We start from the raw sequence: 27,437 nt of genomic DNA on the forward strand, positions 1-27,437 counted from the left end.
ATTGGAATATTTTTTTACAGATCTTCCATTAGTGCAGAACAGTTAATCTAGTCAGATAACCCAAATCTTGTTGATTAAAAATTATCCCATAATTGCTTTCTTAATCTAAACCAATCTGGCAAGTAGGATGAAGCCAGAGGATTAAAGTAATGGATGGATAGATCATCACAATTCCATGTGTATTGGTTATTTTAAATGTGTTGATGTTTTCTTAAATTGTTTGATAAGCTGATTTATACAATCTCCTTTAATGTCATTTCTCATGTATATTGGTCAAAGTGAGTGGTAGCATAGGTTTTTACCAAGTAGCAGCTGCCAGGAAGTGAATGTAGTCCAATGAATCCTGCCATTACATAGAGAAGGAGACTTGAGCCAACCACTTGACTACTCAGAGCCCCATTTGCCTCATCTATTACAAAGGGGACTTAGTTGAGAAATAATCTGAACCCCATGATATTTTCGAGAATTCTTCCCATACCAACCTTGTCTCCCTCCCGCCTCAGCCCTCAAGCGGGCTGTCCAGTCAGAGTCACTCACCCACTGCGTTTTGTGCCGCTCACAATGACACCCGCCCTGGCCCCGCCCACTGCCCGGAGGCCCCGCCTCCCACTCCTTCAGAGCCCCTACGAAGCCCCGCCTCCCTCCCCGCGGCTCTTCCCGGAATAGAGCCCAGCCCCCGCCCATGCGGAGCCGCGGCCGCCGGCGCCGCCCCCTCTGCGCGCCCGCGTGCCGCAGCCCGCGTCGCCTACCGCCGCCGCGCGCCTCCGCTGCCCCGCGCCGCTGCCGCCGCCGCCGCCGCCACGCTCGCTGGCTGGCTGGGTGCGGGCGCCGGGCTCCCGCCGGAGGAGAGGACAACCAGCGCCGCCGCCGCCGCTCGGGTCCGGGCCCGGGTCCCGGACCCGGCCCCGTCCCGGGCCCCGGCCACAACCCTCTGCCGGGCCCGGCCATGAAGTGTCACTACGAGGCGCTGGGGGTGCGGCGCGACGCCAGCGAGGAGGAGCTCAAGAAGGCCTATCGGAAGCTGGCCCTGAAATGGCACCCGGGTAGGTTACCGCCCCGCAACCGCCGCGGCGCTGGGAAAAGCCCGGGCGACCTTTCTCACCCCGTCCCGCGTGACACCGGGAGGCTGACGGGCGCGACCTACCTGCCGCTGGGCCGGGTGGCAGCGCGCAGTCTGCCCATCCTGCGGTGGACGCCCCTCTCCTTCCCGCATTGCCCGTGTTTGGGAAGCCCACACTCTGGCGACTTCACCTGCCCTCTCGCAGGTTCTGCTCAGAACCTCTGGGTTCTGCCCTGCCCTGGAAGGAGTCGGCCTGGCAAGCCTCCGCCCTGCCGGTCCTGCCGGCCCAGCCTCCGGCGTTCCTCCCTCAGCTGCCCTGAACTCGGCTGGGGAACCCCAGCTGCTTAGAGCTCACCTAGGACTCCTTTCTTCCTGAAGTGAAGACCAGGGAGCCAGTAGGATGTCTTAGAAAGGGATGCCTGTGTTTTTTCTTTTAGTGGGCTGCTTAAACACACCCTGTGAATTGGACATTTGTCTTCAGATGAAGAGTTCTAATCAGGTGTCTTCCATAATGAAGTTTTTGTATGTTCACTTTGACATGCGCCTTCTTTGGATATTTTGTTTGTATCCAGGCCTGTGCGACTTTTCTGAAGTAATCTGATCTTCCAGACTGGGTCACTAAGACCATAGTTGAATCTCCGCTTTTGGGGAGTTTTAATAAGAGGCTTTTATTTTAACCATTAATTAGTAAACAGAGACTCTCCAATATATGCAAGTCACCGCACTGTGTAACACGTAGATTATGAAATGCCACGGCAGGAATTTCACAGTCTAGTTGGGAAAACATTCCTCACACACATTAAGAGTTAACTATAAGTGCAAAGAAAAAATAGCACAACATACCTAACAGAAAAACTAGTAAATGCCCAGAAATTCAAGGAGGGAGTTATCACTATGTAATTATAGATCCTGAGGTTTTCCCTCTTTATAGAAACTTGGATTGGGTCCTGGAAGAATGGAATGTGGACAAATGAACTAACAAGGATGGGAAGAACTTTGGTGGTGGGCAAAAGATCTTCCAGCAAGGAGTTTAGCAAAGGCAGTGTTTATAGAAAGAAGGAAAAATAGGGATTGGTAAGAGCTAAAGAAATACTGGGGAGCAGAGTCAGAAGAGAATGTCTGTAATTGATGGAATAAGAAATAGGGTTATTAGCATGTTACTCAATTAATAGTAATTACCAAGAGAGGAACTAAAAAATATATACATATATTGGAAGGACAGAAATAAGTGAACTAAATGTTCATCATAGCAGGAAGTAAGAAGACAGGCAAAATTAATAAATCCAAAAATAGTGTAAAAATAGTAGAAGTGTATTGGCAGAATGACAGGTAACTATCATTACCTGTTTACTAAGATATTTTGGTAGGGTACTATGAAGGCACTGAGTGATTTATATAGGGCTAGCCATGGTCAGGGAACAACTAAGGAGAACCCAAGCTGTGCTTAGGGCTAGGTTGAGGGGAAAGGTTCAGATAGTGCAAAGGAAAGATTACTAGATTTGGTGAGTAATCACTGTGAGGAAGAAAGGAATAAGTATGCAAATGTTAATGAATGCAGGAACTGATTGCCAGGAACTAACTGAATAATCATAGTTTGTGTCATCCTAAATACATTTAAGTTTGAAAATGTTTGTATATTCCTATTTTCCCACAGAAACATGATTTTGGTTTGCTTGCTCTGTTAAGTGTGTTTCTCAGATGTTTAATTTTGTTCTATGCACAGGGCATTATGTTAGATATTTCTGGGGTTAAACTTTGCTTCAGAGAATAATGTGTCCTTGATATAGAAAGTTTGTTTGTTTTTTATGGTATTAAAAAAAGAGAAGAAAAAAATTATTTTTTTTCATGGGGGAGCTGAGAATAATTTCCAGTGGGATCAATAGTTCCACCTATGAGATCCCTTTTGTGAAGGCACACTTTCAGTAATTCATCAATGACTATTTCCTGAGCTCTGTGAACAGGGTGGGAAAGACCCTTTCCTGGTGGCATTTGCATTCTGTGGGAGAGACAGGTAGGAATGGGTAATTTTTAGTATGGTGTGAGAAGGGGGTTGTATGAGGACAAATATAAGGTGCTTATGAGTCCATGTACTCACTCTGGACTAGGTGTGTGTGGGGGCGGGGAGCAGAGATGGAGAGAGCCATTCAGAAAATGCATCCCTGAAGAAGTGACATCTGAGGGGAAAGACGCAGGAGAGAACATGAGGAGGAGATGAGCATGGCCAGGTAAGCAGAGCTGGTCCTGAAGTTTTGGTAAACTGGAGTAGGGCTTTAGCCTGAGGGCATTGGGACCTGAAGCCATCAAGGACCTGGAAGCAGGGGAATGATAGATTCAGGTTTTTCAAGTTTCTCTCAGACTATTGTTGGGAGTGGGTAATGGAAGGCACAAGACCAGAGGTATGGAGGTCAGGAGGTCAAGAAATTGAAGTCACTAAACTGATATGAAATCTCTGAGCCAGGTACCAAATTTTTCATTGAGTCAGGAAGACAATTGAACAGTGATGAAGAGAAGAGGATGGTTGGCCAAATGGTCTGAATCTCAAAGGAATGCTACTTCTTTTTTTTTTTTTTAATTTTTATTATTGGTTGTTCAAAACATTACATAGTTCTTGACTTATCATATTTCATACATTTGATTCAACCGATGTGATTCTGCAGTCTGTATACGGGGTAAAAATGGGAGTTCATAACCCACAGAAATGCTACTTCTTACCTGTGGAGAGAGCAAAGGATCAGTGGCCAGACAGATGCCTGCTGTCGGAGTGCTGTGGCAAGAGGAGCCAAGAGACCTGTAGAGTGTTTTCAGGGAGCCAAGGCCAGGTTTAAAAGGCACTACCCTTGAAATCTTCCAGAAGGCACTGTAAAAAAGTTAAGGAGGGGGCAGAAGAGTGAATGTGAGAAAAGCACAAAGATAGTGTGAGAATGAACTACTTAAACTCCAGTGACTGGATTTGTAATACATGTGACTTTCGAATATAGAAAATGTAAACTTGCCTTATTATTGCTTGTTTACCTTATTACACTTAGATTTGAGTTTGATATATTTATGTGAAATAGAAAGCCATATGACAGATTGAAAAAAATTACCTAGTAAGAGATGAGACTGTATTTTTAGATGGTATGTTCATGGGGTTTGTGTGTTTAATTAAAGCTTTAGCTTTCTCTAGATTTCTTCAGGAGAGGAAAGAAGAGAATGGGACAAAGGAGGAGGACAAGGTGCAATACTGGTAAAAAGAAAAAATAAACACCTTTCCCCCTCTCTTACAGGTACCTGTTTTTGTTGTATTTAGGAAGATTCAGTTGCTGGCTTTTTGTAGGTCATTTAATTTGGACTTCTTTTTTTTCTTTTTGTCTGACAAAAATAATATTCAGACTTAAAATTTTTCCCAATTGTCCTAGGATGCCAGAGAAGAAGTGTAGACTGGTTAGATCGTGATGCTCTGGTTGTTTGGGAGCCCTACTTGAGGTGTGCTTGATGAATATTGAAGTGAATATTGGAAAATGCCAGAACATTACAGGACTCTGTCCTTATTCTTTTCCTTTTGAACATGTTTTTAATGATTTGGTGAAGACATAGAACTCATAACTCTTTGTAGCTGGACCTTGAAGGAGTATTGGAATTGTGCTCTACATCCTGTGATGGGAAGCTGGCTACAGTGGCTAATCCAAAAAGTTGTTACATGACCAGAAATCTGGAGGAGGCCTGTCCTGAGAGCTCCAGCTGCTTGATGAGTCCATTGGAGACCTGCTCCATAGTACTCTCCCTAGGGTTCGAATCCTTATATCAAGTTTAGGCAGTAAAGCCTCAAAAACAGAAGTGAATTGTTTTCTGTGTAGAGGTTCAGAGATAAGACAGCTGGGGCCTGGAATAGCTGTTTTCAACCATGAAACCTTTGGACTTTCTGCTGAGGAACTCTCAGATGGCTTGCTCACCTGTCATCCAAGATAGCAGCTTGTGGGAGGACAGAATAAAGGAAGGGCAGGAGTGTGTGCTAGTTACCTTTTAAGGAGTTTTAAAAACTGCTGTATAATATTTTTATAGATTTTATTGGCCAGAGCTTAATTACCTGTTTACACCCAAGCTTCAAGGGAGGCTGAGAAATGAACTCTTTATTTCTGGGGCCAAGTATCTAAAATCAGGGTTAACTGGAAGGAGAAGGTAGCCAGCAGTCTTTGCCACATTTTTAAATTGAGTATGGCTTCATCTGTAAGCTTACACCTTAGCTTTGGGCAGGACACAACTAATACTTTAAGGGCACACTGTGAGTGTCACCCAGGTCCCTTTTCTTCAAGGGAACAGTGTCTTTCCTGAGAGTCTTCACTTAGTGGCTAAAACTTGCCACCTGATAACCACACACAAAAAAAGAAAGTCTGAAATTTTTTAACTGGGTATATTGCCACTGGGAACATCTGTTACAGAGAGATAGTCAAAAATCTCAAATAATTGCAACAGAGCTCCATGTGTCCTGTTCTACCTAGAACCTGATTGCAAAAGGGTCACAACAAGATATAATTGCTAGATTCATCGGAAGTAGCAGAAAGCCTAACCAGTTTATTTTTCTTACCATAAGACATCTTTACCAACATACTTTATTTCATGATCTTGGTAAAAAATGTTCAATGTCACTGCTCTTGACTTTTCTCTCTTGATCTCAAGGTAGCTGCTGAAGCTTCAGCCATTACATCTATATGTAAGACAATAAAAAAGAGGAAGGAGGAAGAAAATATAACTTTACTTTCATTGCATTGGTCAGAACCTTGTTACAAGGCTATTCCTACCACCCAGGGTGGTTGGATAAGCAAGTATCTGTGTATATCCAGCCCCTGCACACCCCTCACCTCCAGTAGAGACTAAAGAAAAAAGGAGGAGAGGGTATTGAATGATCTAACTTATAGTGTCTGTCACAGAATGGATTAAATCCTATCTTTGAGTTTATGAAAGTAACTGATTGTACAGTTAGTAATAGACTTGTCAGTAAAGAAAAAAATATGAACCTTTGCCAACCATTAATTCTGTACGATGGTTTGCTGCTGCTTAGGAATTAATGTAATTGGTTATAGTGATTAAAAGGGTAATATTTCAGAAGTAACAAGTGGCTCATTGATCATCTATGCTTAGACTGTATTGGAAATAACGGATTCTGATGTGCCATAAGAAGTGGGAGTACTCAGTGCAGAGAAAAAGTGGGTAGGGAGATGGGGTATTGGCTGAAAAACTCAGCACTTGTCTAGCTGAGTTACTATCAGATTGTGTTACTTCTCATATACAGAGAGGTTCCAAAGATAAGAGATAATTTTTACTTAACATAAGGTTTCTTTCACTTTTACAAAAGACCATGATTCTAAAATGTCTATAAAGCTTTTTGTGTTAAAGCATCAGTAAAAACAGCCATGGCAAATTGCCACACTTAAGTATTGTCAGTATTAAGTGTTGAGCAGAAGGCCACCTACAGGACTGGGATCGTTGTGTTGAGATCTGAGAAAAGGCAGTACTAAGATGCCTTTGAGAGTCAGTGATACAGGTAGTATCTGTAGGGATATATTTATAGGGAATATATTTCTGTCATATCTTTTATCTAACCTCTTAGAAGATAAGTATTAAGTTGTAGCTTAAAGAACTTTGATATTCTTAAAATACTTTCCTTTCAAATGTATTAGTTTTCTATTGCCACAAGACAAATTAACAAAGCAACAAAAACAGCAGACATCTATTTATTATATAGACTCCCAAGTTTCTGAGACTCAGAATTGGGAATGACTTGTCTGGGTGATTTTTGCTTAGGGCTTCTCTTGAGGTTATATGATCACTGAGAGAATCAGTTCATTTCTAGGCTAATGCATGTAGTTGTTGGCATGCCCAAGGTGCCTACAGCTCTGAGAGCCTCCAGTTTTTACCCCATGAACTTTTCCGTAGGCTGTCTGGTTCCTCAGCTGTGGCATTTTTTAACTATGCCCAGAGAGAGTGAGAGCCCAAGATAGAAACTGCAGTCTTTCATAACCTCATCGTATACAGGATGTATTATTACTCCTGCCCCTGCTGTTGGTCACAGAGACCAACCCTACTAATGAGGGAGGGAACAAACAGCATAGGATATGAGTGCCTGGAGGAGGAGATCACTGAGTGCCAGCTACCACCTGAAACAAAGATGCTATCAGAATCCACAGCTAAGGGAAGAATAATTAGTATCTGTATATTTTTAATTTTATGAAGTTTATTTTGGTATACTGACAAAAAAAATATGAACACTAAAAGTAATCTAGCACGAGATACTAGATAAATAACAGTCTTTATGTAACTGATTTGGAATTTTTTTCTCATTGTGGAAATAAAATGTATGCTACTTAAGGTTTCTATTTGTGGATTCCAGGTTGAAGATTCAGTGATAACACCAAGACTTATAGATGCTTGTGACAGATTGCTGCTTATCAACTGTCATCATAGATTTCTGTTTTTCTTAGTTGTTTTTCTTTATTTTATATATTCTTCATCTGTTTGGCCTTTGTGATGGAAGACTCTCCCTGACAGTCTGCCTTCTACTTTTTTAATGATGGAATTTTGTAATTTTATTTTAACAGATAAAAATCTGGATAACGCCGCAGAAGCAGCTGAACAATTTAAATTAATTCAAGCAGCATATGATGTGTTGAGCGACCCTCAGGAAAGAGCATGGTAAGCATCACCTTGTCTTTCCCATCCTCATTTATTTTGTTGGAAGGGATCATCAATATAGGTTTGATTTTTTTTTTTTTTTTTTAATTAATACACTAGATGGTTTCAGTGTGTTCTGAAGCATCTATCAGTTATTCATTATGTAAAATGCAGTATTATGGTAGGAAGGAACTTTGGAGATACTTCTTGCTACTATCTGGTTTAATAGGTGATTAAACAAAGTTTGGTGATTTTATGTAGTTTTAATTTTTATACTTTAAGTGATTTCTTATTACTTGGTCCCTTTGGTGTATGACAAATTTACTGATGTCCAACAGGAATAAGACTGACTTGTCCTTAAATTAAGTAGATCTGGGTGGCAAGGAGGATCTCACATTCAAGACCAACCTAGGCAGTAAAGTGAGACTTGTTTCAAACAAACAAAAACAAGAGTGTTTAATACAAGAATTATACATAAAATATGTGAAGATATTTGTTAAGTTTCTATATTTATGACAGATACTTTTACTAGATAATTTAATTTCATTTCTAAATAAAAGTTTCTGTGTTTGAAAGTTGTGAGTTTTCAGATTCTTGATTAACCTTTTACAAGTGGTAAGTTTTAAACCCTGACACAGACATGCAAGATCCTGCTGTTACAAAGTGAAGGTGGTGTTTGGTGCTACTGTGTATTGTCTGTGCATTCAGCATTGTGCAGAACAGCTGACTCTCAAAGAGAGATTGTGAAGAAAATTCTATAAAATTGTCTTTTATAAGAAAATCAGAGATTCCTAAACTTTTTACTGCCTGAAGAATTTGGAGATCTGGCCTTAGAAATTCTGCTTTCCTCTTGGAACTTTTCAGATTCCTCCCTGACTTCCTCTTGTTTAAAGCCTCTTCTCTAGAATTTAGGTTGTTTTCTTGACCCAGGAACTTTCATGTCTTTTTACATAAAGCTCCTGCCTGGTAGCTCTCCTATTGCCTTGAGGCAGTACCATGTAGTGGCAGGAACCTGATTTGCCCAGTGCGGGAGACCTAGTTTTGAATTCTGATGATACTGTTTGTGGATTTTATGATCATGGACAGTATTTAATATCACTGAAATTTAGTTTTCCATTGTATTAAACAGTGATGATAGTAACTACCTTTACAGAGTTAATATGAATAGTAATTATGTATGTATAAAGCTCATAGATTTAAGTTTACTTAAACATACAAAGAGTCTTATCTTGCAATTTGGTAAATTCTCAAATTTACTTATGGACCAAATTGTGTCCAATATTGTCTTTATTTGTACTGTTTCTTTCCTATGCAAATGCACCTTTCTAGGAGAATCATAGAAATTTACTGGCTTTTTAAATTTCTCTGTTCATATGGGCTAATATTACATAAAGTTAGGAGCTATAGCACAGTTTTTTAAAAGGCTTAAGTCTTTTCATGTTAATATTTCCTTAAAATTGGTTGTATATTGGACACATTGAAATATGTATACTGACATTTTGGTTGGTATATAGTGAGGAGTCCTTTGAATTCTTATTTATTTGGCTTTTACCAAGGGTGCCTATTTTTTATTTTTTTATTTTTAAGGTATGATAATCATAGAGAGGCCTTACTTAAAGGAGGGCTTGATGGAGAATACCAAGATGACAGCTTAGATTTGCTTCACTATTTCACTGTTACCTGTTACTCTGGTTATGGAGACGATGAAAAGGTAAGATAAGTGAAAGTCTTAATTTCTTAAGTAAGACTCAAATAGAGAATTCTTAAAAGTATTCTAAAATAAAAAAGTGAAGCAATGTTCATTTTGAACCTTTAAAATTCAGTGCCTTCATATTTACATAAAAACTTCTAATTGATACTAAATGTACTGGCATTGACCAGAGCTGAATTCTATAAATTTTCATTGTGAAGAGTTTTTCATCTTACATTTTAAAATATTTCTTTGTGATTAGACTATAAAAATATTAAGTATTTGTGTTTCTGATTTTTTTTTTTTAAGGGTTTTTACACAGTGTATCGTAGTGTTTTTGAAATGATTGCAAAGGAAGAACTGGAATCTGTGTTAGAGGAGGATGTTGAGGATTTCCCAACTTTTGGAGACTCCCAGAGTGACTATGATACGGTAAAAGACAAGCGCATTGCATTTTATAATTAGCATTTATCACTCTTTATCCCATTTTCTGATTTTTAAAGAAATGAGTCCAAGTCCTGTGTTATGACGACTTCTCTTATCCTCTCTTCTTTTGAAGGAACATGCTGTTCTCTCAGAGCCACACTCTTTGCTTTTTCTGTAAATGAACCATAATCTTTTTCTTTGGCCAGTAAGATTGTTTTCTTTTTTTCTTAAATCTGTTGAAGAGTAGTTTAAATCCTTAAAAGGATTGTGCATTGATTAGTGGGATTGCTATATATATATGAAAAAAGAAAGTGGGATGTTTTGGATCATTAATATTTACTGCTTTTTTTAAAAAAAGTAGAATTTTACCTATTTTCTTTGTCACTAGGTAGTCCACCCTTTCTACGCTTATTGGCAGAGTTTCTGCACCCAAAAGAATTTTGCTTGGAAGGAAGAGTATGATACACGGCAAGCTTCAAACCGCTGGGAAAAACGAGCCATGGAAAAAGAAAACAAAAAGATTCGAGACAAAGCAAGGAAAGAGAAGAATGAGCTTGTTCGGCAGCTGGTAGCTTTCATCCGGAAAAGAGATAAAAGAGTGCAGGCACATCGGAAGCTTGTAGAGGAACAGAATGCAGAGAAGGCTAGGAAGGCTGAGGAGATGAGACGGCAACAGAAACTAAAGCAGGCAAAGTATGTGACTGGCTCCTTTCTCAGTTTTAGGAGGGATCAAGGGCAGCATCAGTAGGGACCAGATTTTGGGTTCTCATGTCATGTTCAGTCATTATTGTGATTTAATCCTGGCATTAGGTAAAATGTTTTCACCCATTATGAAAACATTTTCATTTTAATTTGGGTATTTTTCTTTAGAGGCCCTTTATACTTGAAGTCCTTTATAGATTCTTATAAAATATAATAGTAACTAATGTTAATTGGATTCTTACTGTGTGCAAGGCCCTGTTCTGATTGCTTTCCCACCACAATTCTGTGTAGAATTTTTTTTCTTTTTTTTTAATTTTATTTTTTATTCGTAGTTGGACACAACACCTTTATTTCACTGATTTATTTTTTTATGTGGTGCTGAGGATCGAACCCAGGGTCTCGCATGTGCGAGGCGAGCACTCTACCGCTGAGCCACAACCCCAGTCCTCTGTGTAGAATTTTTATCCTCTTCATTCTTGTGAAGAAATGAGACAGAAAGCCCAAGGTCACATACCTAGTCAATCACAGAGCCGGGAATCAGATCCAAGTTACTTTAGGGCCTTGTTTTTAACCACCATGCAACATTGCATTTTTGTTGATAATTCTGAGATATTAAGTTCATTTTAGTTTCTTTAAAGTTTTGTTGTTAAGAGTAAACTATAAACATTTGGGTCTAGAACATTGTAGTATTCTGTTACAAGTCATTCACTTACTAAAAATTCTACTTATTTCACCTGTCATCTTTTGAAGATTAGTATTATATTTGACTTAAAGTGATCTGAAGACTTTTTACATGCTGTAAAGATTTATGTTTTAAAACCCATTATAAAGCAATTAAAACCAGCTAGGTGACAGGTTTCAGTGACTTTGCCAGAGATTTAACTTAAGCACAGGGTTTAGGTTTGTAAGCATTACAGCTTGGGAGGAAGAAGGTCTCTAGGGGATAGATTTTTAAGCCTAAGAAACGAGTTAAACCCTTGTAGAGATATGCTTGTCAGAGTAAGGCTTTGTTCTGTGAATCTAGACTGGCAGAACAGTACAGAGAACAGAGCTGGATGACCGTGGCCGATTTGGAGAAGGAACTCCGGGAGATGGAAGCACGATATGAAAAGGAGTTTGGAGATGGATCAGATGATAATGAAATGGAGCAGCATGAGCTTAAAGATGGACAAGATGGTAATTTTTATTGACTAACAAATTTTGGGAAATAAATTTTATTGTGTGCAAGGATGTACACTCAGAACACTACAAGTTCCAGTAAAGGGACCCAGGAATTGGACAGTAGGAAGGGAAAACCCAGAGGATCCTTGAGTTCCAGCTGATTATTGCCAGCACTGTGCCAGAGTTTTCATTCTTTTGTTTGCTTTCTAAGTAAAGCTGGAAATCTGGATTTTATGGAACATCTCCCAATTTTTAATTTAATTTTTTTAATTAAAAATAATTGTATGGGTCTCACATAGGTACTCTATTGAAGCAGTCTAATTCAGGTAGTTTGTTTATAAGTTATTTTGTCTGTAATCTAAATGACTTGAATTTCTGGCTGCTTAAATGTAATGACAGGTGAGCATATTCAGAAGTGTGACTGACTGGCCTTTCAAAGAAAATGCAGTTAAACAGTAGGTCAAGTTGTAATAGCAGTTATTTCCAGAAAAGCGGATTTTGTGCAAAAGTCTGTGTGGTATGTATTAATTATTTCTCTTTCTTCTAACTTTGTAGAAAGGCTCCTCTTAGTGTCCCAGAATATTTTCTGTGCCTCTATCATTAAAGCATAAGCAAGTGACTACGCCAAAAGTGAGGTTTTGGCATTTTTGAGAATAGCTGTATATCTGATTTTCCACACTGCCTCTGGCATTTCCATAAATAAAACCAAATTATATAAATAGTTTACTAATTTCACATAGCTGTGAATGTGATTTTTTTCTTACTAGTAGCCTGAACGATAAAATGACAAATTTTTATTCATTCAAAATGATTCGGAAATGAAGTGTTTTATTAGTGAATCAGAAATAGTATGTGAAAAAGTGCTTTGAAAATTATAAAGCACTTTATAAATGTGAAATGTCTTAATTCACAGCTTTATACTTTATAAGGTCTTTTTTTTTTAATTTTTATATTTTGTTTTTAGTTATACATGACAATGTATTTTGACATATTATACATACATGGAGTATATCTTCCCATTTTTGTAGTTATACACGATGTGGCGTTACACGGGTTGTGTAGGAAAGTTATATCTGATTCATTCTACTGCCTTTCCTAGTTCCATCCCTCTTCTCTCCCATTCATTTCCCTTTGTCTAATCCAGTGAATTTCTTCTCCCCCACACACATGCTGATTGTGTGTTAGCATCCACATATTAGAGAGGATATTCAGCCTTTGTTTTTTTGTGTTTTTTTTGAGATTGGCTTATTTCACTTAGCATGATAGTCTCTAGTTCCATCCATTTAACAGCAAATACTATAATTTTCCTTTTATATACAAGATCTCACTTAATCCTCATGAAGTACCCTTTAAATGTAGATTTTGCCAATGGAATTATATCCATTTTACTGAAGAGGAAAGTAAGAGTCTAAGAGATTGGCATAAACCTGAGAACATAACCCACTTTGAGATGTAGATTTTTTTTTTTACTTCAAATCCAGCATTCTAAATTAACTGATTAATTAAAGATTATTTCACGTATATGATATTTTGAAAGTACACACATAATTGGAAAATAACCCCACGTGCAGTAGGTCCCACTTTGATTTTACCTTCCATTGTTTCAGTTACTTTTGGTCAGCTGTGGTCTGAAAATATTAAATGGAAAATTATATAAATAACTTTAAATTGTGCATTAATCTTTGCACATTTTGCACAATTCTGTCTCACCCCATCTGGAAAGGGAATCATCCCTTTTTCCAGAGTATATACTACTCATAGTCACTTAGTAGCCCTCTAGGTTATCAGATTGACTGTCATGGTATCACAGTGCTTTTGGTCCGGTAACCTTTTGTTTTATTTAATAATGATCCCAAAATGCAAGACTATCAATGCTGGCAATTATGATATGCCAAATAAAAGCCTTAATAAAGTGCTTTCTTTAAATGAAAAGTTGCCTGTAATCCCATTGAAACTCAGGAGGCTGAGGCAGGAGGATCTCAAGTTCAAGGACAGCCTCAGCAACTTAGTGAGGTCTTAAGCAACTTAGTGAGACTCTAGCTCTAAATAAAAAAATAATAATAAAAAAAAACAGTTGGGGATGTGGTTAGTGGTTAAGTGCTCCTGGCTTCAATCTCTGGTACCTAAATAAATAAATGTAAATAAATAAATAAATAAAATAAAAGGTGGAAGTTTTTGACTTAAGGAAAGGAAAAAAGTCGTGCAGAGATTACTAAGAACTCATCAAGTAAGCATGAATCTTGTAACTATGAAGTTGTAAAGAAAAAAAACAATCCATACTAGTTTTACTATTCAGTTTCAAACTTCAAAGTTACAGCCACCGTTTGTGGTAAGTGCTTGGTTAAGGTGGAAAAGGCATTCATTTATATAATTTGGTAGTATCTGTGATTTCAGGTATCCACCAAAGGTTTTGGAATAAATCCTGTGGTTAAGGGGAACTACTGTCCTGGACATTAACCCTAATAGGATGTATTTTGGTTATTTGTGACTTCAGTGAGTAGTTCTTCAGACTTATATTAACATTACTTATAAAGAACCAGAATGTAGAATATGAAAGAGATACCTTGGGATCTTTATTGTTGGTAATAATAAATCACAAATGGCATTAATTTATTTTTTATTTCCTAAAAAGTAGAATATGGGATTGTTGATGGAAGAATTCCATTTGAGCTCCTTAGTCACTTGGATTTCATGGGATTACAATGATAGTAATTATTCTGTTTTTAATAAAACCTCAAGCTTATAAAAAAGGGCTGTAAAGAAAATGTTTAAACTTTTCCATATAATATACTGTTTTAAGACCTGTTCAGTAATAATGGACTGTGGTAAGCTAAGTTTAAGCTTATCAGAGTAGATCACAATTGTAAAAAACCTTTGTTGAAAAACCTGCTTTGTGGTTGAATATTAAAATGGCATTTGATGTTATGTACTGAGTTCCCACTTAGGACTTCACAGATTTTCTGAATCTTCTGAGCATACTTATGAAAAGAATATGTAAAATAGGGTGATTTATTTGAAAGCTTTTGTTGCTTTTGAAAGACCAATTCAAGTCCTGACAGCCTATGGTTGGTTTGCTTTTGGTTTTGTTTTTATTTTTGTTTTAGATTCATTTATCATTTGTTACTTTAGGTTTGTATTCTAACCAAATAGGATTCTTACTATATGCTTTCCTCTCTTAGGTAAAGATAGTGATGAGGCGGAGGATACTGAGCTTTTTGATGACCTTTACTGCCCAGCATGTGACAAATCTTTCAAGACAGAAAAGGCGTAAGTTTAATATCATTGAACTCACCTTTTCTTTTGAGGTAAAATGTAACACTGAATGTCCTTAAAAGACTTTGCTTACAGCAGTAGATCACTAACCCCTACTGGGAAGAAAGAAGTTTTTGTACCAGTAGTTAAGCCTGTTGTATCAGTTGTCATTCATCTCAATATTCCTATGTAATATCTGCTTTTTAAACACACATGATGTTTCCAGAAAGAAGTTCTGCTTGTTGAGACAAGACATAGTCATACAGTTGAGGAGGCTAGACTGCAATCATCTATCCCCATTATTGGCATCAAATGTCCAACCATTGCTGTTCCATGGATGTTGTTAATACCATCCTAGAAACTTTAAACTTGTCCTGCCAAGAGTCTGTTTACTAAAGGGGAATCACTTCATCTTGTGGGAATAGTGATGAAGAGTGAAACATTTAAAAGGATTCTATCAGAAAAGAAGGAGCAGTACATGGGAGAAAAATGAGAGTCACACCACTAGGGAAAAGAAGCATAACGCCTGAAAGTAGAAGGAGAGTGAAGGATGAGAATGTGGTTGTGGCAATGTGAACAAGTATTACTGGGTAATGCTAAGGAGAATTGGCAGAGTACTAAAAGAAGCAGTAAGAGGCAGAAAAGTTAAAAACAAGCAAAAAACAAAACAAAATGCAGTAGTGAGAGTTTTTTGGAATTATTATTATTTTCTTAATTTGGAAATAATATCACACCCAAAGAAAAGTTCCAAGAATAAAATATGGTGTACCTATTTACTTGTTGCTACTATTTTGCTCCATTTACATGTGCTTTCTCTACTCACACATGCATGTGCACATACACATACAGCTTTTTTCCTATACTGTTTGAAAGCAAGTTTTATATCTACTGCTTTTACCTCTAAATACTTACTGATATAGGAAGAATGAAGATATGTTATGAACATATAACATTGGTGAAGTACTTTTATCTAATTTATTGCTTATATTCCAGTTTTGCTAGTTGATTTTTTATTAATATTCTGTATAGCATATTCCCTACTTCAGTATTGAATCCAAACTAGGATCATACACTTGATTTATTTGTCTCTCTAGTCTTATGTAATCTATAATAGTTAACTTATCTTTTATGCCATTTATATTTTGGAGGTATAGTATAACTTTAAAATGTTTATTTCTTGAGAGCCAGGCACAGTGGTACATGCCTGTAATCTCAGTGACTTCCAAGATTTGAGGCAGGAGGATTGCAAGTTCAAGGCCAGCCCCTGAAATTTAGCAAGGCCCTAAGCAACTTCCCCTGTTTCAAAATTAAAAAAAAAAAAAAAAAAAAAATTAAAGGCTGGGAATGTAGCTCAGTGGTTAAGCACCCCTGAGTAAAATCGCCCCCATCCGTGGCCCCCAAAAAAGCTTTTTCTTAAATATATCTTATTTAGGGTTTGCTACTTCACAATTAGACTCCAGTTGTGCATCCCAGGTGGATACTTCATAACATTCTTAAGGGTTCATATCTGAGGACACACAAAGCCACCTCTTCATTGGTGATCATTTTTATTACCTAATCAAGGTGTTATTCAGTTTTTCTATTGCAGAATTAGTACTTTTTTCCCTTGCAAAAATTTTCCTTAGAAACATGTTTAATCTGTAGGGGGAAACCCCCACAAACGTAGCATCCATTGACAATTTTCATCTTGCATGAGTTGAGTATCGCTAATCTAAAAATTCAAAGTCTGAAATTCTCCCAAATCCTAAACAAAAATTTTGAGTGCAGATATAATGCCCAAAGTAGGAAAATTCTGCACCTCTTTTCTTGCAACGGACCTAGTCAAAATGCAGGCACATTGAACATATTGTATAAAATTACCATCAGGCTATTTGTACAAGATGTTTGTGAAACATAGCTGAATTTTGTGTTTAAACTTGGATCCCATCCCCAAGATATCTTACGATACGATATGTTTATTTTGGATAAGGAATACTCGACCTTTACAAGTCTTCCTTGTGTTGATTGCCAAATGATGCTTTTCTGCTCCTTCTGCATTTATTAATCAGCATTTGGTGTTCTCTTGTAAAAACAAGCACCCTCTATTCCCCCCATTTATCTACCTTATTTATGTATTTATTATTAATTTTATTTTATTATTGAATTTGTAAATTTTTGTCAGTGTGATCACATATTTATAGATGTGCTCAGAATTCCTTCAGGCCAGCTTCTTATGTCTTTTTGATATGACCTTATCATTTTGAGCACTTATTTATAATACAGTGATTATATCTTAATTTATCCAAGGGGCTTTGTTCTGAAGGAGAATTTTACTTGGAAGGAAAAGTAGTAATCAAAACTTGGGAAGTCAAAAGTCTGAACAGATGACATGAAGTATTGAGTGACACAGGTGTCCTACTTTCCTCTTCTTCTTTTTCCGTGCTGGCGTTGGAACCCAGGGTTCTTTGCATACAAGGCAAGCACTATTATTGAATTATATCCCAGGCCTAACTCTCCTACATTCTGGTATATCTAACTCTAATATTGTGAGCTCTATTTTGTGAAATGTTTTTTAGTTGCCTGTGGATACATTGAAATAGCATTCTGTACAGTTTCAAACATGTGTCTGAACTTAGATTCAGGGTAGTAGGAGTGAGAAGGTAGACTCCGCTTGAGAAGGTGAAAACCAGCTGTTGAAAAAGCAAAAGAAAGTAAACTACTTTTGTCCTTCAAGCCTTCATATCACTATTACTATAGGGGTATTCCTTTTGAAGTTAGAATGTGTATCTTTCCATTTTCAGTGATCCCTGAAAGACTGTAGCATGGCCTGAAATACAGAAGCCACTTTTAGCAAATACTTAGTGATTAAAAGGAAATTGTAGAGAAAGCTTTAATTTCAAGAATTGAAAAATACATATATGGCAAATATTTTCTCCCTCTGTGGGGCTTGCCTTTTTGTTCTCATAGTGTCTTTTATTCAATGTTTTTTGTTTTATTTTATTCATAAAAATAATATTTTCTTGAAATAAAGCTGGGCACAAATCATGAGCCTCCACACAGCTTGTAGATTCAAACAGCAATTCTTTATTCCCGATCTCACACCGGCCTTCTACAAACACGCTCTGGGGAAATCCACGTTCTCTGCCCAAATCCACCCACTGGGCTTCTGTCTCCCAAAATATATTGTCTGACCCTAAGAACTCAAGAGGAACTCAGGCAGCAGGATATGCCCTATTCTAAAGGGGGAACACCCTAATCTCCTATTATGCTAAACCGCCCTATTCTAAAGGGGGAACACCCTGATCTCCTATTATGCTAAACCGGGGATACCCTAAACATGGATCCGCCCTGGTCCTTGAGCAAGGTCACCTTTCAGGAGTCCTTCCACTAGACAGCATGGGAGTAGCTGGCAAGGAAATTGTCATACCTACTTGGCTGATGGCTCCCAGCAAAAAATCATGCATTAAGAGAAAATAACAAATAGAGAATTTTGCAAGAAAAGAAGGAAAAATATATATAAAAATTAAAAGGAAAAAAATGAGGGGAGTGCTGAGATCCCAGGGGCCTTAATATCTGGGCAGTCCTGACCAACTTCTGTTGCTCTGTAAAAAAAATTCCAAACATATGGCAATTTCAACTTGGTTGCAATCATCCAGCAACTTCCCTGAGAATGTATGAACATTAGTACAGCTACTCATATCAGATTCTTCTTTCAGCATGAAGAATCATGAAAAGTCAAAGAAGCATCGGGAAATGGTTGCCTTGTTAAAACAACAATTGGAGGAAGAAGAAGAAAATTTTTCAGGATCTCATATAGATGAAAATCTATTGAATGCCAATTCCGAGGAAGAAATAGAAGATACACCAAAGCAAAAGTACTTTTTAATATTAAATTTCACTAGATATATTTGTCACATTTAGAGATTATTTAAATGCTATTTTGTCTTAAAAATTTTCTGTTATGCTAATATTTTCTCAGTTCCTTATAGTTGATGGAACTTCATCGGGTTGAAGTGGGTAAAGACATGATGTCAGATCTAATTTTTACAGAATATGTTATGACAATATTAAAAGCAGTTTCATACTTAGGCAACCATTTAACCACTGCTGCTGTTCTCAAAAGTTACAATATGAATATTTTGCTTTTATTTTTAGTGCTTTACAATATTAAATATTTTAAAATATTTCTTTACCACTAATATTTCATTTCAATATTTTCTTCCTTTCACTTGGTGAGTTTTCACAAAGTCAACTGTTTAACATTTTTGTGTATATTTGCTCTTAGGCTTTCTAAAAAACAGAAGAAAAAGAAACAAAAACCGGCACAGGTATGTTGAAAAGGTTTTATTAACATTAAATATCATTTATCAAGTTACAGAACTTTCATTCATTCCATTTAGCTTATATTAAAGAGAGTAGGTTTATTCCATAATTTTATATTGGTTATCAAATTGATTAAAAGGAAGTGAAAGTATTTTCTTTATCCCTTGCGTCCCCCCTTCTATATATGTAACTAAATTGCTATTTCAGGTTTAAATTTTTCATATGTATAACTCTCCTGGTAAGAATTATCTGAGTGCCATATTAAAAAAGTGTGGATACATCTGATGATTGGACTTCAAGTCAACTAAAATCTAAAGCTAAGAATATCATTGTATTTCTAATTTTATTCTGCTAACAATATCAATGAAATATTGCAGAAGGAACATTTGATTAAAAACTCATAATGATATATTGAGAAAATATTTCTATAACTCAGAAGTTTAAATATTTCACAGTTGGTATTCAGAATCAGTTTATAGTATTATTCTTTAGTATTATGGTGTCATTACACATGCCAAACACAATCTTATGGATGACTCTGGAATCTGTAAAAACCGCAAGCTTGTCCATTTTAGTAATGATATTTGGTAGTTCTAAAGCAAATTGGATTGATTTTGTGTCATTTTAATAAAACTTAGTTATATTAATAAGCAGTAAATGTTTTTTAAAAACATTTAGGTAATCTATTAATAATTTCTCATAAGTTTAGATTTGGCTTATTTATCCAAATGGTTATAATAATCTATTAGGTAGTTTTTATCACTTTCCTATTCCAAAAATGATATATGGTACAAATAAATCACTGTTTAAATTGTAATTTGGAACTTTTTTTGCTTCAGTTATAAATCAGCATAGCAAATCATATATTCTTTTAATAAATTTACTTGTACCATAATTCACTCAAAGACCCTATAATCACTAGTTTAGAACATTTTCTCTTTTCTTTATATGTGTGAATACCACTAGAATAAGGACAGAGTTTACAGCAAAGAAGAATTTATACTTAACACAAGCCTGTTATAATTCACGGAGAATGGGTTCTATTGTGTTAGTATTTTCTTAATTGACAAAATGCTTCAAATGACTACTCCATTTTTTTCCTTCCATAGCTAATATTTCTTTATAGCACCTCTTGTTTACAATTTCTGGTTATGTTAGGTTCAGATAAGTGTTCTGTATGTAGCACTTTTCCTGGTATTTTCTAAGCTCTCTTGAAGTGGAAGGCAGTGTAGAGACATGTACTGATGGACCAAAGAGAATCAGGCAGCAAGTAGAATTCTGGCACTCCAAATTGGGAAGGTTTTCTGAATGATTAAATAACAGTAAGAACAAAACCAGTTGTATAAACCAAAAAGAATTATAAAACAAAGCCCTCAAACCTAAAGGACTAAAACTGAATGTAAATAGAAACAAATGATTCTGACCAAAAAGGATTAGTTCAACTTTTCAGTGTGGTTGCTAAGTTTTGAATTTTGAACACAAGCACTTTCTAAACTCATGAGATAATAGTCAAAAGATAAAGTTAACAGCAAAGAAACTAAGTCTTGAATTTAGTTGGGTTTTGGTAGTATTAATAAGGTATTTCTGAAACTCTTTTATAGGACAGAGATAGTGGATAAATATATTATACTGTTAGAAACTAGATTCTCTGTGGTAGAAAAGAAATATAAATTCAAATTAAGGAAAAGAGAGGAAGATTGGAATTGGAGATGTTGGTAGGAGTTCATGATTTAAAACAGCAATGAACTAGAAGTAGTGACATCCCTCAGCAGTGAGCAAAGTTAACACCCACATCTTGGTTTCTAAGTTCCTTTTCTCTGACAAAAAAGGGCAGGCTTGGTTTTTGGAGAATGGATGATTCCGTGACTGAGATAGGGAAGGTGAGCCTAGAACACTTAACACTAGAAACTAAGGAAGTGCTAAAAAGCTCATAGAGATATGTCATCAGTCCTTAAGACCCTGCTTACAGAACTTGCCAATGTGAGAAAATTTGAGTCATAAAAAGAAATAATGGTGGTAGATTTTTACATATTGATTTTATTAAAAAAATTCATGTATCTATATTGAGTTTACAAAAAGGTTAGGAAAATGGAAATGGGAAAACTTTATTATAGAAAAATATGAGCTAGTACAAATTTAAGTGGCATAAGTAATAGAGATAGAAAATCACTGTTCTGTAATCACCAGTATAATAAATGGTTCAGGCAAGAATTATAAAGAGATGCCAAATGTATTGGATGAATGGCTGTTGTAGACGATTTTCATTGTTTTAGTCAGCTTTTTTCCACTATGACCAAAAAAACCCAGGAAAAAAAATGTAAAGGATGAAAAGTTTAGTTTGGCTCGCTTAGAGGAGTCATCCGTAGTTTGCCAGCTCTGAGCCTAAGATGAAGTAGAACATTAATGGCAGAAGAGCATGGTGGAGGAAAGCAGCTCAGGACACGGTAACCAGGAAGAAAAGAGAAAGAGCTGCTTCGGGGTCAAAATACAAATCTCTGAAGGCTTATCCCGAAGTATTTTCTTGAGCTACACCCTACCTGCCTGCATTTACCACCCAGTTAATCCATATCAGTGGATTAATGCACTGATTAGGTTCCACCTCTTGTTAGATCATGTCACATATGAAAATTCTTGCATTGTCTTACACATGAGCTTTGGTGTAACTAAAATTTGAACACATTACTTCTGAACTCCTTCCTCAAAAGTAAATTTTATAAGAGTCTGTCCATGCCCCCTTTTTTTTGTCCATGCCTGTCTCATAATGCAAAATGCATTTAGTCCATTTACAAGCGTTCCCATAGTCTTAACAGTTTCAGCCTTGCCCAAAAGTCCCAGTCCAAAATCTCATTTGAGATTCAAGGCAAATTCTTGGATGCTTGCTGAGAGCCATAGCCGAGTTGGAATGGCCCCTGGCATTTTGCCAATAGTATTGGTTGAGAGGCAAGCCATTAAGATGATGCTGGATTGATTCGGTTGTATATTAGACCTTTACTGTCCGCCTCGGCCTGCTACTTTGGAGTTCCCGCACTTCCCCAACCAATGGGAACTCTCCAGGAATTCCCACGAGAACTCCAAAGTTTTTCAGATTTTTCTGTCTGCTTTCTGCTCTTAATCACAGTAAACTTATCTAAAAAGCTTCTAGCAATATCCATGCCACTACCTGAATGCTGTTCTGCCTTGAAATTTTCTCTGCCAGAATAATTAGCACATCATCTTTAAATTCAACCTTATAAAAAATCTCAGTACATGGGCAAGGTGTATATAACTTTTTTGCCAGAACATAACTTGAATGGCCTCTGGTTCAATTTCTAGTAGAGTCTCTTCTTCTGAGACCCCATGAGCCCAGTCTTTACTGTCCACAGTTCTGTGAGCATTCTGATCTTCTCAGCTCCCACTAGAATTGCCCATAAGCCTACTTATAACATTCTAAAACTTTTCCAGCTTCTATATCTAAACTTTTCAAAATTTCCCCCACCTCACCCCAAAACCAGCTCCAAAGGCTTCTGAACCATGTGGTTGGGTCAGTTATAGTAATGACACCGCTTGTCAGTTACCAAATTCTGTTTTAGTCATCTTTTGAGTAACTGACCAGTATACCCAACAAGAAAAACTGCAAGGAAGAAGAGTTTATTTTGGCTCACATTTTCAGAGATTTAGGTTTATGGTCAGCCAACTCCATAACTCTGGGCCTGAGGTGAGGCAGAACATCATAGCAGAAGGGCATGGTGGAGGATAGCAGATCAAGAAATGACATCAGGGGCTGGGGATGTGGCTCAAGTGGTAGTGCGCTCGCCTGGCATGCGTGCGGCCCGGGTTCGATTCTCAGCACGACGTACAATCAAAGATGTTGTGTCCGCCGATAATTAAAAAATAAATATTAAAAAAAAATTCCCCCCCCCCTCTCTCTCTCTCCTCTCTCACTCTCTCTTAAAAAAAAAAAAAAAGAAAAGAAAAGAAAAGAAATGACATCAGGAAGCAGAGAGTTGTATACACCAGAGACAAAATATAAAATCCAAAGTTGTGCCAGCAATAGCCTTCTTCCTCCTACCACTCCTTACATGCCTACAGTTACCACACAGTTAATCAGCATCAGTGGATTAATCCACTGATTAGGTTCCACCTCTCATAACCAAATCATTTCACCTATAAAAATTTTTTTGTTGTTACATACATAAGCTCATGGTGTAATCTCTAAAGTTAGAATTAGGGATAATATTTACACTTTTAAATGTTTTGTTTTCTAACTATAAAAAAATAGTTGCTCATTGCTAATCAGAAAATATGGAAAAATGTAAATACTATACCTCATTAAATTGTGATTGGACATAATATGTAAAATTCTCTCTTCCATTTTTGCTAATATTTTTATATAATTAAATGAGTATTTTAGAACGATATTCTAAAGGTCTCTGAAGTGGAGCTACTCCTTGCCTGATGTACCTACTTCTCCTTTTTAATTCCTGAAATCTACCTACTAGAGTATATGGGGACATTTATCAATTTATTATAACTATTTGATAATATAAGAAATCAGTAATAGATATATTTTTTTTTGTAATGGCATGTATATTTTCTCACCTAGAATTATGATGACAATTGTAATGAAAATGGACCTGGAGAAGGAATAAAGGTTGATCCAGAAAATATCAACTTAAATCAAGACAGTGCCAAAGAATTGGAAGATAGTCCCCAAGAAAATGTCAATGTCACAGAGACCATTGAACCTTGTGATGATCCAAAAAGTGAAGCTAAAAGGTAAGTGAGAGTTGCATATTATTTTCTAATTACTGAATTTGATGATAAAGATAACTTTTATATATCAAAATTTCTTTTCCGTGAATAAGATAGGTATAAACTGTACATAGATATAGAGACACAGAGAGAGAGAGAGAAACAGAGGAAAGAGTCAGGCTTGTTAGAAACAGAATCCTGTAGTACTGTGGTCACAGACAGTTCAGCAACATGACCAGAAGCACTGATTCAGTTCCTGTTTTCCTTGCACTGCCCTTGTTTTTATTTTGCCCTTGACATTCAAATGAGACCAAGGCTGCCTTTTGAGTCTATTTCCCCACCCTGATTCCCCTCGAGCCTCACCAAGTAAATCTTCATGCTTGGGACAGCATGCTGTGTTCAGCCCCATGGCATTGTCAGAGTACAGGTCAGCAGCTTGGGTCTTCCTGTTCAAAGAAACCCTGGAGTCCTGGTGCTGCCAGAATTCTCAGTGGTGGATTAGAGGAAAGTCTTACTCAGGGAAGAGATCTAGTCCTTCTCCTAGCTTCTTGTCTGACTTCCTTGTCCCCATCCTTATCTGTTCCTCTAGAATACAGAGTTGTTTCTTATTCCTTGAGGAAGGATTTAAACAGTAGCCTCAGGTTTTTGTTCTCTTGAAAAACAGCTAAAGTCTAAGTACAAGAGTAAAGTGGCAATGTAAGTGAAAAAGCTCAATGTTGGAGCTGAAGTGATAGAACAGTGGAGTGCACTTAGGGGTGTGGGGAATTCAGGAAGAGTAGTGTGAAAGAGAAACATATGACTTTGAGGCTCTACGTGTAAGCTCTACGTGTAAGCTCTACGTGTAGAAAAGGAGGACAAGGAACAACACAGCTGGTAGATGCTAGGTGTTTGTTCCTATTTGACAAATGAGAGGAACTGAATCTCAGGTTAACTTGTCCAAAGACAAGAGTTGATAGGTGGAAAAGCTGGCAGTTAATCCCTTTCTGTCTGATTAGTCACTCGAAGGCACCTAGAACATCTGTCTCCATGAGGTTTAAGTGTCTTGTAGGGGATCTTGGGCTGCTTGGTGGGTACAAGGAGTGGACCATGAAGTAGAGCTGAGAAATAGTAGGTTTGAGATAGATGCATTACCACTCCACCCTTCAACTGGTCTCCTAACTCTGAGACCTTTCTGCAGGGGCTCTGCTGCTTCTCTGCAGTGATGTAGACACTCTGGCTACTTAGTGAAAAGTGCTTCATTAAAAACTGTTTGTATATGGGGGCTGGGCTTGTGGCTCAGCAGTAGAGTGCTTGCCAAGCACGTGCGAGGCCCTCGGTTCCATCCTGAACACTACATAAAAATAAATAAATAAAATAAAAGTATTGTATCCAACTGTTTAAGATTCATAGAGGAAATTGTGTAGAGAAATATTCAGAGTTCAAGCAGAACAGGAAAACCCTGACTGCTCTGTCAGGCAGTTTCTGGTTTAAAGGGTACAGGGGAAAGCCCACCAGATCAGGACATCATTTGTTAATGAAAGTAAATTTCCTACATGGAGAAAATTTTAATTTTATGAAAAATGCATTATAATGTCTTTATATTGCCATGAAATTATTGAATGATAAGGCTCAAGAACTTGATGTTTTTTGTACAACCGCACTTAATATCATATAGATCATCATTACTTCTGACTGGTTATGAAGATGGTTTGCTTTTTATTAAAATACACTGTATAAATATTCAGAGATATTTTAGATGTATTATTTTTGTTTTTTGTTTCAACTATTTTAAGTAAATTACTTAATTTTTGTGCCAAATTTATTATTTAATTTAATCTCTGCAGGTACTTTTTAAAGCTGCTTATTGGCCATGTGAAGATTAAATTAGCCATTAAAATTAATGAACTAGCCTTTTAAAGTACATCTCATCTTTTGATTGTTCTTGAAGCAAGGTGACAATTAAAAAGGGTACATTATTTTGTGTTATGCTAAATAATTTATTTTCCAGTGTTCCTAAGCCCAAAGGAAAGAAAACCAAAGATGTGAAAAAATCTGTCAAAATACCTGCTGAACCACAAATACTGGTAGGTCAAAACCATATTCACATCTTTGGTGGGTCTTGTTTGAGCAGCATAATGTCCTAAGATAAAAATGTGTATGGGGTGAAACCTTCCCCAACAATCTGCAACATGTGGATCCATCATGGTTTTGCATGCTGAAGGCAGAATTTATATATCTACTACTATCATTTTTTTCTTCTAAAAGAGAAGTACATTAGAAATACTAGATACTAGAATAGTTACTATTTTATATTGTGATCTAAACTCTATATCAATTCTGAAGATTAATTATGAAGCATAAATAAGTTCTCTAGTCTGTGTGGTGCATGCCATTGAAAATCTTAGAATGCTTAGAGCTGATGGTATTAGTTGATGAGATTTAAATTCCAGGAATATCTGCTTTCAGTGAACCTGTTTTGGTAGCTTTTTTTTTTTTTTTTTTTTAAGTTGTATTTTGAAGATATTTGATGTTTAAACACTGTTCTCAAGTGATAACACTTGTTTTATTTATGTTTTGTTCCCCTTCTCAGAGTGATGTTCTTATCAGCTGTACAACCTGCCATAGTGAATTTCCATCCCGGAATAAACTTTTTGACCATCTGAAAGCTACCGGTCATGCAAGAGCACCTTCAACTTCATCTTTAACCAGTGTAACAAGTAGTCGAAGCAAAAAAGAGAAACGTAAAAACAGATAGAAATTCTGCCAACACACTTTTTTTTTAACTGTCTCTAAATTTTGAAACCAAAAACTGAACTGAAATCATCTAAAGAGTTAAAATTTCAGTGATCTGCAATTTATTGCATTGTGGAAGATTATTTTTTATCTTATAAAGACTTTTTTTTGTTTAATATATATATTTTTAAACATTTCACTAGTGATTGAATTCTACTTTTGCCATCTGAATTGACTTGAATGTCTCAAAACAGGTAAATATTGTAAAGTGTGTACCTTGATTTCTCACGTGAACAGAGATGTACAGGGAGAATTAAATTATTTTAACACAAATGCCCCTTTTTCCTTCATTTTGTGAATTTCACACTATGTATTTTTATTTGTTTATTGCTTTTAAATTTTGATTTGTAATCTGTCAAAAACTCAGATCGTTTAAAAAATCACCCTAGGTTTCTTTTCCACCTGACACCATGACTCCAGTTCTGACTTTTAAAGTATTTTTAAATAAGCAATTGTCAAGTACTCTGTTCTTTTTTTTCCTCAAGGACAATGATAGGTGGGAACCAATTAAACATGTATGATTGTGTTTCAGGAATAATATCTTAAAGCCTAGTATGGTGGTGGCACACTTGTAATCCCCACTACTCAGGAGGCAGAGGCAGGAAGAGGGGTCATAAGTTAAAGGCTAACCTGGGCAATTTACCAAGACCCTGTCCCAAAATGAGATAAAAAGGGCTTTTGATGTAACTTATT

The 27,437-nt window shown here is 36.8% G+C and overlaps 1 protein-coding gene across 1 annotated transcript; it reads left to right on the top strand.

Annotated features, from left to right (window-relative positions):
- The first annotated feature begins 750 nt into the window (after positions 1-750).
- On the top strand, positions 751-27,017 carry Dnajc21 (DnaJ heat shock protein family (Hsp40) member C21). Its single transcript, XM_076857364.1, has 12 exons — positions 751-1,043; positions 7,636-7,729; positions 9,296-9,419; positions 9,708-9,830; positions 10,213-10,517; positions 11,551-11,702; positions 14,867-14,954; positions 18,635-18,793; positions 19,204-19,246; positions 23,824-23,996; positions 25,960-26,035; positions 26,542-27,017. The coding sequence occupies exons 1-12, from the start codon at positions 947-949 to the stop codon at positions 26,704-26,706; spliced, it is 1,599 nt and encodes a 532-aa protein (XP_076713479.1). The 5' UTR covers positions 751-946; the 3' UTR covers positions 26,707-27,017.
- Positions 27,018-27,437: the final 420 nt, after the last annotated feature.

This window comes from Callospermophilus lateralis, chromosome 5 (assembly GCF_048772815.1).
Source record: "Callospermophilus lateralis isolate mCalLat2 chromosome 5, mCalLat2.hap1, whole genome shotgun sequence".
NCBI classification, from domain to species: domain Eukaryota; kingdom Metazoa; phylum Chordata; class Mammalia; order Rodentia; family Sciuridae; genus Callospermophilus; species Callospermophilus lateralis.